This window comes from Phoxinus phoxinus (assembly GCF_949152265.1).
Source record: "Phoxinus phoxinus genome assembly, chromosome: 14".
NCBI lineage: Eukaryota > Metazoa > Chordata > Actinopteri > Cypriniformes > Leuciscidae > Phoxinus > Phoxinus phoxinus.
The window spans coordinates 17,894,428-17,906,201 of record NC_136889.1 but is presented as its reverse complement, the minus strand read 5'-3'; the positions used below and the strand labels follow the sequence as shown (position 1 = coordinate 17,906,201).

Sequence of the window (11,774 nt, the reverse complement as noted above, 5' to 3'; positions counted from 1 at the left end):
AGCCAAATGTCACTACAACAGTAGCGATTTCAAATGCATCATATGTTCAATAAAGTAACTCACTGTGTGCAGAAACATGACTGTATGAAATGTATGTGCTGGTAGCATCAGTGTGTGTGCTGGGGCAGGTGGCGATCATAAGCAGCGTAAGTGGATGGGTGGGGATGAGTAGATGGGGTATCCCAGAGGTGGGTCAGCAGCTTGAATGGTCAGGTTCCTCAGCATCACAGGATGGGCCTGAATGCTGTAGCGCTCCTCGTCGTCATTCGTGGCATACAGTAGCTCCCATGACAGGTTGGCCCACTGGCCCCTCACACCCTCCTCATTCAAGACTCCCACCTGGACCAGATTCTCCTGCAGAGACAACACACGGCTCGTATACGCCCCCTGTGAAAAACGGAAAATGTATACCACATCTGTAAATGATCATATGGAAACTTTTTAAGAAATTAAATTTGTAACCTCAAGGAAAATTATCATGTATGAAGAGCAGGGTGAGACTAATATATGGTAAGAATTTTCTTTTATCAATTTTGAGATGTACTTCAAGATTACATTCAACAGAATTATTAAATTATATTTAAAATGATCAATTATATGAATCTAATTCTATTATAATTAAATTAATCAAATTAAACTATATGTGATTTAGATGACAGCAAAGATGACCTGAATGAAAAAAAAAATAGAGAAAAGTAATGTACAATTAAATATCCAACATTGACTGATACCGGTAAATAAACAAAATAGGTAATATTGTGCAAATATATTGTTCAGAAAGTATCAATATAACAGACGCGATAAGTAATTTGTCTGTACTCAGCAGAATTCCAACACAACAGGCCAGGCCTAGCAAGCACAATTTCGTAGTAGTAAGAAGCAACAGAGCGTCGAAACGCTCTGACAAACACATTACAGTCATGACTAATTTATTCAGAAGAGATTTTTTATATTGCATCACACCAGGTTATGACACAGTCTAACAGTTAATGTTTGCTAGCCATGGTTACATCCAGTAAATATGGTGCTTACCATGGTGAGGTCATGTCCGAGAGAGAATAGGAAGGGCTTCTCCTGTACAACACTGTCTTGCCAACTGTGGTCTGTTACCAGGCCGATGAACCAGTTGTTGTGGTAATCCTGTAAAGTTGTGTAGAGCTCATCCAGACTCTCTACCGGACCAAGAGATGCCTGGTCCACCAACAGTTTTACACTGTACCTGCACACAGAATGAATCAACAGCGGTCACTTTTTAGGAAATGCAGCTGATAAAAGGCCCCTTTCTGATGTCAAATGTGAACTGAATCTTGCTCGTCTGTTACCTGAAAGCCCTGAGCGTGAGCTGATGCAGCTCTTTATTGGCTCGGAGCCACTCAAGTCCCTCGGTCCAGGGGCCGTCCCCGCAGTACAGCCTAAACAGCAGATTGGGGCTGAACATCTGAGCATCTGCACCCAGCGCCACACAGCATGATAGCACCACCTGGGTATAAAGCTCCCGCAGGGCACGGTCCTCCTGCAAACCCAGTGTCACCTGCTCAAACTCTCCCTCCCCAAAGCTCTCCACCACCAGCTGGGACAAACAGAAGCAGAACCAGGCCTCTGGGAAGCAGGGTCGCAGTACCTGGAGTTTGGAGGAAGCCAACCTGGCGGTCCGCCACTCTGAGGGCAGAGAGAAGAGCTCCGAGTGAGGGCTAGTGAAGTGGAGAGGCTGGGAGTTACTCGGGACGGTGGTCGAAGTGCGTGCAGGGATTTTATCTTTCCCTTTATCTACGATGGGCAGGCCGAGTCCCAAACCCAGACCCAGAGGTCTAAGGGTAGGGAGAGAAGAAAGGGCCATGCTCTCATACAGGCTGTGGATTTCAACAGAACCTGGAAGAGACACTCCCAACCCTAACTCGGTCTGCCCTTCATCTGTCCGTACCATCATTCTCATCGGTCTCCGCATGGTGACTGGACCGAAGAGATCGTCCTCGTCTGACCAATCAGCAAAGGATGAGAGGCTGGAGCTGTCTTGCCCCCTCAAGTGACAGGATGAGGAGGATTCAGGGCGTACTTGAGAGTCCATGGCAACTGTGACCACAGCCGGATCTGGCTCAGAGGGCACGGCATGCTGGGAGCTTTGTGATTTGCGTCCAGAGGTCTGTAGAGACTGACCTTTTGTTTGCGGAGCACCACGTGTCAATTCCTGTACACAGTAACGCAATAAAATCCAGACAAGCGTTTTAAGGAAGTCAGAGTTGAGCTGACGCAGGTGGTCAGGCGAGTCAATGATTCCTGTTAGAACGTTCTGGGCGTCAGAGTAAACCCTGACAGGCAACATAGAGCAAGGGGTCAGAGCATTACCCCAGTGAGGGTTCAATAGTCGGAAACACTGGCCGGGCCGCTCCACGTGATCGAACGCTCCTTCAAAAACCTCATCCACACGCCGAGCCTCCACTGTGTGGCATGATGTTTCCTGTAGTTCCAGTCCCTGTGGTGAAACATGGCAGCCAATGAGAATTCATAAACGGGTGTTATGTAGACCTCGAAATAAAGCATTTCATTTGTTTCAGAGCAAAGGCAAGAAAGCAGGTATACCTTAATGTTGACAGTGCAATAGCCGTAGCCTCTCTCTAGAACAGAGATCCACAGAAGTCGACCCTGAAAGCGTCCGAGGTAATGAGATCCTGGAGTGCAGGAACCTGCAACCAGATGCATGAATATTAGGACTGCAAATTGAAATAAAAATAGCTTTAACAATATTTAATCAGGTTACTCTACAGCAATAATAAAAACAAACAATATAGGCTATCAACTTCCAAATCCATTTTTTTAAAATGATTATTCAGTGACTTGCTCATCTGCTACAATAATGTTTGAATTGATCTAATTAGATCAAATCTCAGAAAATATTTACATTTACACTACCGTTTTAAAAGATTGGGGTCAGTAATATTTTTAAATCTTTCTGAAAGAAGTCTCTTATGCTCAACGAGGTTGTATTTATTTGATCAACAATACAATGAAAACCGTAATATTGTGAAATATTATTACAATTTGAAACAGCTGTTTTCTATTTATATATATTTAAAATATATATATTCCTGTGATGGTAAAGCTGAATTTTCAGCATCATTACTCCAGTCTTCAGTGTCACATGATCCTTCAGAAATCATTCTAATATGATGACTTAGTGCACAAAAAAAAACATTTTTCATTATTATTATTATCAAAGTTGAAAACAGTTGTGCTGCACAATCTTTTTGTTTTTTGTATTTAGGAAAAAAATGTTTGCATTGTAGCAATGTAATATGTATAAACTGTCACTTTTGACTGCACTTTGATCTTTACAACATGATAGAGATCAGGATACTCGTGTTTTTCAGCTGGTGTCACTCACCAAATGCGCCATTAGCGAGTGCAGGTCTGAGAGCCGATGCCAGTCTTTTGCAGAGCTGTTGGTAATAAACAGAATCTGGGCAAGGGCAGGCGGTGCCTGGGGTGCCTGGCCACGAGCGGAGCGGCCTGGGGAATCCCACCAGGAACACAGGTAGTGTGAAGAGAGGAAGCAGAGGGGCAGACAGAAGGGCAGAGAGAGCCACAACAGCCAGCAGAAGAGGGCACAGAGCAGCGTTGAGTGCCAGCAAAGTGCCCGCTGACTGACGACGCTGTTTACTCTCCGTCCAGGATGTAATCAACACCGTAAGAGCGAAACACAGCTTACATACAAACTGTGACACACGGTTCACAACCAAGGAGACCTGCAAGAAAAACGTTATTACACAAACATCCCTGCAATTTAATTACAGTAAAGGCATCAAGTTACATTTGGCTCACCAGAATCAGCTGCACTGTAGTGCCCAACTCATGCCAGCGTGCGACTCCGTGCCCCCCTGCAAGTCTGATGATCACCACCAGCACCATTTGCAGTAGAGCAGCCTCAGAGCTCTGCCACACCTACCGTACAAAGCCCAATGAGTAAGGGGTCAAAGATTAAGGGGCAATTCGTTATGTTCATGTCCTCATAAGGCTTTGAGGTGGTTTACTGATGAACTCTCCTACCATTCTGAATGCCCGGGTAAAGCCGATGGCGAGAGAGGCCGTGTGCAGCTTCTCTAGAGATTCATCCACAGACAAGAAAGCAATCATAGCCAATGGACTCACTGTAAAGTCAAATATGAACATTAACATCAAAATACACACATAAATAAATTATTATGTGTTAGCAAGCAATTAATAGAAATATATAAATTATGTATAATTATAATTTGTAATATATTTTATGAATTCTATACTATTCTAAATAAATGAAAAAAAGAGCAATAAAAACTGATCAATACTGATAAACATAGCCTACTATACAATCGTGATTATATATATATATATTATATATACATGTATAAAATTATTCTATACTATTTTGTAGTATACTATTACTAAAATAAATTAATTAAATAATTGAAGCATCACAACATTACAATGTATAATAAATAAATCCACTTTGAGACTTGCTGAAGAGTATTATTAAATTTTCTTTTTTTAAGATTTACATGTTAGATCATAGCAAATGGCATTTACATTTTAAAATAAGGAAAATGTGCATGCACAATACATATTTACAATTATATACTTAATACTGACAAATAGCAATAAATGTAAAAAAAAATCTAAGATAATTGATATTGTATCAATGTATCATGCATTCCTATGTGTTTTAGAGCTGCACAATTCTGGATAAAATGAGAATCACTATTTTTTCTGTTAGGATCACAATAGGATAGGATCACAATTCTCTCCGCTCTGATGTGTAATCAATGCGAAGACAACATCTCACTCCAACAGACCATACTGGCAAACAGAAAGCACATGTATGACAGATACAAAGGATTGTTTGGTTGGTACAGTGCAAATATCTCCTCACCCAGGTTCAATAAGATCCTCCGGATGATTCCCACGACACGCAGACCACGAGTCTTCCGCCTGAAAGCCTGGGCAGTCATGACCCGTTTGGGGTAGAGTGGGTTGAGCATGGCCCCTCCCAGCACGCAAGCCCCCTGGAGCTCTCTCAGCAGACGGGTGATGAGAAACAGAGCAATAAGGAGCCAGCCGATCACCTCTTGTGGGCTTGGAGGTCCCACAGAAGACTCCCAATGCTCTACAGAGTTCACACCCAACGTTAGATTCCCTGGGTCAATGAGATAAAGCTGATGAAGGAGTCCAGCCTCAGTCAAGGCTCCTATTATGAACAGCAGGGAAAGAGGAAGCCCCCACCAGCCCAGACCCAAGGTTGGAGAAGTTCCCTTCAGGAGCACCAGCAGCTGGGTCAGGTCCTGGCTGAGGAGGTAACCCATGGCGACGGTGAATAGAACCACGCCCAATGAGGAGGGAATGAAGAAGGTACAGATGGTAACACACACGGATGACAGAAACATCACCAAGAGCCTAAAGGAAAAAAAGAAAAGCAAAAGATTTTGTACCACAGAAGTCTGAACAAAGTGTGTAGTTCTTCACACCAATGTAGACCAGACTTCATGCGCTCAATGTAAGATTTATGTATTTGAATTACATAACATTTTCATCCATTTGGATTACACAGTTTTATCATAAACAAACTAATCAACACAATGTGATGCATATTAGTCAGTCAGTCATACATAAATTAAATGGGTAAGAAAAAAAAATCATGGCATAGTTTATTAACTTACATCATTTTGATTTTATTTAAATAATCATAGTTTCAAAATACATTTATTATATAGTTATAAATTGCTTAGAATCAGCATAAATCTGTTCATTATGAATACATATAAATGTATTCAGCAATATTCAGTTAGTTAAAATGTAACAAAATGTAATGACTGAAACAAACTGGATTGATTGGTTATTGTGCATTTAAAACATAATAGGTTTACAAGTACTATTACAGAAATCTTATATTTCGTTTTAGGTCTTATATTTCATTTACGTATGACTGACAAATATGCATCATGTTAAGTTTAGTAGATTATTTAGGTAATTCATGAAAATGGATTGAAATTACATATGGATGGAAAATGTATATCCAATTCAAATACATTAATCTTAAATTTAGGTTTACAAATGATTTGAGTGTGAAGTTAGTCTAAAGTTTAGTAATGTAAGACAAGGAACAAGTAAGAGACGGGTTCAGTGCTCACCTGATGTTGGTGGACATGGCTGACCCACCCAGGCCGTGCACCAAGGTCTGTTCCATGGCCCACAGCAGAAGAGCGTCCAGCGGAGAGAGCATTCCCAAAGCCCAAAGCACCGGCAGAGCCACAAACAACACGTGAAGCACCTGAGCTGCTACTTGCAGTTCCATCACACCAGAACCTGAAAACCTGAGAGGAGAGAGAGAATGAGATCCGGGAGATGCATCATATGATTGCATCATAACGGTCTCAAAAAAAAAATTCAGATATTTATTTGTCTGTAATCTATTCACTAACAAAATAAAAATGTAATTCATACATACAATGAATGACATACACATCTTCTATGATGATGAGCAGGTTTTTAATTTCAGAATATTTATTTTAAAGGGTTGATAAACTAAGAATTCAAAGAATGAATTCATCTTTTGACATGTAAGAGATTGTTGTTTTATAAAAACATCCTGAAAGTTTCAGAAATGAAAATTTCCTCATTAGTCCAAAAACAGCTTTTTATTTAAACAAAAACAACTCGTTTCACATTTTGTCACATTATGACGCAATAGTGTGACGAAAGACTGCCTCTGCAGAATCAGATCAACGCCTACTTTTACATCATCGCGTGTGTCTTTGGACCCGCCAACTGGCACATTAGTGAGATGAGAAGGAGAGATAAGTGATACAGGATCACTGGAGGACTAAAAATTAACATTACCTTCCATAAAGGATCCTAATGTTCGGAAAGTGGTTATTTATTTTCAATTATGTAATTGTCTCACTGTGGATTCTTTGGTAAATCAGTTGCAATTTTGGCAGGCTTTGCAAACAGACTTTCACTGTAACATATGGACACTACATTAAAGCCACACAACATATAAGTAATCATGTCAATTATAATGCCTAATCTGTGATCAGTGATATCTGATATCCTACAGTCTTTGTCTTTGTCTCAAAATCGATTGTTGCTGTTTGCGTCAGCAAATCAAGCCAGTGACTAAACCGTCAACTTTACATTGTTCCTCTTAGTAGCATGAAAATAATCTGTTTTTTAAATTGTGATTTAATTATACACAGAGAGCAATCAAATAAGCCTTCATTTATAATCACTGGAGCTGTCAATCACACAGCGGGAGTTTATCAGTGAATGAGTTCTGGACTCTCTCCAAAACTCCCGTTATAATTAATAATGCTGTCTACAATGCAAAATTAATCTCTTATTTACATTGTGTTTGCGCTGTTAGTTACGATGAAAGCATTCGTAAGAGTGCAGAAGTTAAGTTGTATCAATAGACAACAGACATGTCTGTCAATGGCTACAATACTCATCGCTGCAACCTTTCATGCCACGTGAGAAGATCTAACATTTAACTCACAGCAGACACGCCCCTTCAAACAGAGCTTCCAATGGCCTTTTATTTATGAATTTTTATGTAAAAACCAGTCCATACTAACATTATAGGTGCGTCTCAGGAAACACTTTTTTTTTTTTAAATGCAGTTTATGACCCCTTTAATATTTTGTGGGGGGCAGAAAGATCATGAAGGGAAAAGCCTCATTAAAAGAAACACTTAATTAAGTAGTTTGGCAAAACATTTTTTGATATATATTCAAAAGGTTGGGGACAGTAAGGCTTTTTTTAAAAAGGAATTCATACTTTTATTTGGCAAGGATGCATTAAAGTGATCAAAAGTGACAGTGAAGACATGTATAATGTTACAAAAGATTTCTATTTTAAAATAAATACTGTTTTTTCTATTCATCAAAGAATTCTGATTTTAAAAAAAGTATCATGGTTTTCACAAAAGTATTAAGTACCACAATTGTTTTCAAAATTACTTATTTTTTAAAAACAATAAGTCTTATTAACCCCAAACTTTTAAACAGTAGTGTGAAAAAACAAAAATGTTTAAAGGTTGCTTTCTTTCCTTTATCGTGTACAGACTTATTTATCATTGACCTATCAGAGAGTAGTGGTGAATTGTTGGATTTGTACCTTAGAGCCAGGTCCACGGCGATGAAAGCGAGTATGTAGAGCGGTCTGTTGAGCGGCGTGATCTCATACGTGTCCTGCGGCTGAAACGTTGCGGTTTCTGTAGCCGTGTTGACGATGAGCGAATACTCCCCGATACAAACAGTCACCCAGCTCAGGACAAACAAAGGCACGACAGCTCCGAGTCCTGCACCCGGGTCCCCATACAGGCTGCTCAGTCTGTCCGGCAGCAGGTACCATGTGGACAACCCACAGAGTCCGCCGGCAAGAAAGGTGTGCAAAACTATATTGCCCACAAACCTCTTTCCAGGCACTACAAATCGTACCGTCTCAGGGGCCACGCAGTGAGTAAACTCCACCTCTTCCTCGTCTGCAAGGATGTTACTAGCAGCAGGCAGCCTTTGTACCAATCCGTTCCTACGTGCCATACACCGTGCCAGTCCCTGAAGGGTGGCACCCACACCTAGCATGAACACACCCGAAACAACGCCCGCACAGGCTTCATCCAGCACCCTCAGCTGGTACAGGAGGGTCCCGATGCCTCCCAACAGCCATGGTGTCAGGAATAACACCAGCTGGTGCACATAGATATATGGTGGGGCGCAGTAACCGAGTTTCAGCCTCGGCCCGCCTAAGATAGTCTGAGGGAAACGCTTCCAGAAGAACTCCTGCTTGTAGTCGTTGAGCAGGGGCACATCAGGCCCCATGATGAACGCAGCGCGGGAGGGACAGACTCGGTCATCTCCCCCCAGTTGCTCTGGAACATACACACATGCCCCGCTGACAGTGAGTCACTGTAGAGGAACACAATATTACAATATAAACTAATTTTTCAAAGGATATAGATGGAAAAGAGCAGTTTATTATGAAAACAAAAGCAATATAATCAATCTTAAACTCTTCTGTTTGATATATAAGGCAAGACACTGCAGGAAAAACCATTGTTTTTTGATTTGCACTGATTAATATTGTAATTTTGGGCTATTTTGCTTCCATAATATGTTTTGAGATTGGTGGAAATTAAACAAACTAAATAGAAATACTCATTCACATGTTTATTTTATTACACTTTATCTTACTTGCGTCTGTAGACTTAATTAACAATACATAAAATGAGTTTTTTCTTCTCCTGGACTGAGCCAGAAATCTCCACTTTAGCAGCACTACGTACACCAAACATTTCAGTTGTATTACGATCAATATTCTGAAGGTTTTAAAGGTGGGTTTGTTCATATCGTTCATCAGATTTATATATAACATTTAATTCCTAAAAAAACAATTTTTTTTCTGCTGACAGTATTTATGAAGTGATAAAAAGATATATAAAATCCCATTGTAGGCTATCATCTTAAACTAATATGTCAACAAAATGAAACTAAATTTTGAACCTGGCTTTTTCCAATATTTAGATTTCTGTTCTGGAAATGTATGCAGATTCATGCAGATTTAATTGGATAATGTATAATTTGCATATTTAAACATTTAACAGAATATAAGCATATTTGGAATTTCAATATTTCAACTTGAAATATAAATAATTGTCTTTTGTTACCGTATTCAACTGTGGTGTCATGCCTTAACAATAAGCTCAAAGCAAAGCATCTGTGTATTATTATTTTTTTACACTTAATTCCCAGTTTACCTGTTTGTTGATGTTGCACGAGCAAAATAGCCAGGAGGTGATCCGGAGTCAATCAGCATCAAACCAGCGACGTTTATCCTCGGAATTATGTGCTTTTATTCGTTTGATTTGTGGTTATAATCCTCAGATTTAGGTTTTTAATGCAGTCATGTTGATTTGTATATCCTGTGATCTGTTCACATGCTAACACTGCAGCTATGACAACAAGAGGCATACATCGCCGTGACAACTGGTTTACAGACCATAACAATAACTAAACACACAGCTCTTATATCATATTACATTATAATATCGTCTTGGTTTCCTCCAAACACAGCAGATAAATAAGAGAGGCGAGAAGCGGCTATAAACGGGTTAGCGCGGCTAGCGTTAGCAGCTTGTGTTTGGGCTTAGAGAAGGCGGGGATTTTTTTTTTTCACATGGCAAAAAAATTAATAAAAACAGCCTTTTCTGTTTTTATTATCGCATACCTCTAAATCAAAACGGTTGGAGAGGTGCTGGAGGGGTGGGTAGAGGGTTTGTGTAGGGATAAAGCAACGGACCCGTTATCCATCATCGCTTTTGCTGTGCTGCAGTTGGGCAATGCGGCCTAAAGGGCGGCGCTAGTAGACATATACGGTTACGTGTCTGGTGTGTACGTACGTATAATAGCTCTACATATTGCAATTTGTTCCTCACATAGTTAATGATGAAAAGATAAAGTGTCAAAATTGGTCGATCAACAAAGTAATTCTGGTTATGCAGTAGACTATATTTTGAAAATATGCTTGTGTTGTAATTTAAACTATGGCAGAAATAGCCTTTGTCAAGCATTTCAATTTATGTACACAATTGCAAGACATGTAGGCCTACAAATTCAAATAGCAATTTCATTAAAGGTTTAATGATAATAAAATATGAAGAAACATTTGTATGTCTTGTTGCATAGCAAAAATAGGCAACATCTGTTCAAATCAAAGCAGTGAAAGTAATGAAATTCACCCCATGTTCTCTTAATTGTAAGATCCTGATCAAACAAAAAATAATATGATTTCCACATTTTATCTGATTATTTTATCTACTATATTTAGACATGACAATATTGCATAAAAGGAATTAATCAAACAAAATCTGAAATATTTACGTAATCAGACACTGCACGGATTTCCAAAGCAACCATTTGGCAAAAATAAATAAATCACTGGGAAGACACTCCAGCAATAGTTTGTATCTGCTAGTTTATGAATTAAAAAATCTATGATCTGAAGGGAAGACAAAGCAAGAATTTAAAAATGCATGTGTCAAAAATAAAATCTAGAAGAATAGGGAAAAATTGCCTTATTTCATTATAATTGACTATTGGCAAGTCTGACGCATCCCTCAATAAAAACAACAGCGAGAGAGACGTTGATAAAAAGGAAGGACATGTCCTGCTGTAAACTGCTTAGATGTATCTCTGTTTCCTTTAAAAGGAAGTTGGACAACAAACTGTGCTCCGTGTTATTTCCACAGCAGGTCCACCATTAAATCCAGCAGCCTTCCTTTCTAATTTTCTCCACATTTTAATACATCTTCTTTTATTCTGTCTGTTTTGGTTGTCTCTCTAACTGTCTCTCTCCTCTGCCAACCCCCCACCATTATACTCCAGAGGAAAACAGGAAGAGAATTACCTTGAGCTGTGATAACGGGTTTTTACTGAACACATTATGTGTGATTGCCTTTGAATTTTTCCAGACATTGGATTTTCAGCTGTTCTGCTAAACTGCCCTCATAATACAGCCCACTGAAAATAAACACATCAGTCTAAAACCTCTGCTCTCTTTTCAGTGTCACAGTCTGACACAAATCTCTGTTTGCCATAACTGTAATGAGAACCATTCCACCCCAGAGTGGGCTTTTATGTCTTAGAGAAAAGCTGCTGGCAAAACTCTGAAGCGTGTGTGAGATGTGTTTGTCCTGAAAAGTAAAACCAACACAAATGTACAAAGCTGGCAATAGTGCATGTGTTTTAAAT

The 11,774-nt window shown here is 39.6% G+C and overlaps 1 protein-coding gene across 2 annotated transcripts; it reads right to left on the bottom strand.

Annotated features, from left to right (window-relative positions):
- Positions 1 to 59: 59 nt before the first annotated feature.
- On the bottom strand, positions 60 to 10,367 carry pcnx4 (pecanex 4). Of its 2 annotated transcripts, none has more exons than XM_079634485.1 (11): positions 9,782 to 10,367; positions 8,143 to 8,933; positions 6,156 to 6,338; positions 4,901 to 5,421; positions 4,042 to 4,142; positions 3,817 to 3,936; positions 3,380 to 3,740; positions 2,578 to 2,681; positions 1,323 to 2,470; positions 1,033 to 1,219; positions 60 to 387 (listed from the first exon to the last, which is right to left on the bottom strand). In XM_079634485.1, exons 2-11 carry the CDS (start codon positions 8,844 to 8,846, stop codon positions 136 to 138), a joined length of 3,681 nt encoding a protein of 1,226 aa, XP_079490611.1. In that variant the 5' UTR covers positions 8,847 to 8,933; positions 9,782 to 10,367; the 3' UTR covers positions 60 to 135. The 2 variants fall into 2 exon arrangements, with proteins under 2 accessions (XP_079490611.1, XP_079490612.1); XM_079634486.1 differs by having other exon boundaries at positions 8,143 to 8,896.
- Between the last annotated feature and the right edge of the window lie 1,407 nt (positions 10,368 to 11,774).

What these genes read in the sequence shown, in the direction of transcription:
- pcnx4 (XM_079634485.1), bottom strand. Translation starts at nt 8,846, where the DNA reads ATGGGGCCTGATGTGCCCCTGCTCAACGACTACAAGCAGGAGTTCTTC. An exon ending in CTACAGTGCAGCTGATTCTG is followed by an intron (nt 3,741 to 3,816) that starts GTGAGCCAAATG and finishes TTTTTCTTGCAG; the next exon opens with GTCTCCTTGGTTGTGAACCG. An exon ending in CTCACGCTCAGGGCTTTCAG is followed by an intron (nt 1,220 to 1,322) that starts GTAACAGACGAG and finishes TTCTGTGTGCAG; the next exon opens with GTACAGTGTAAAACTGTTGG.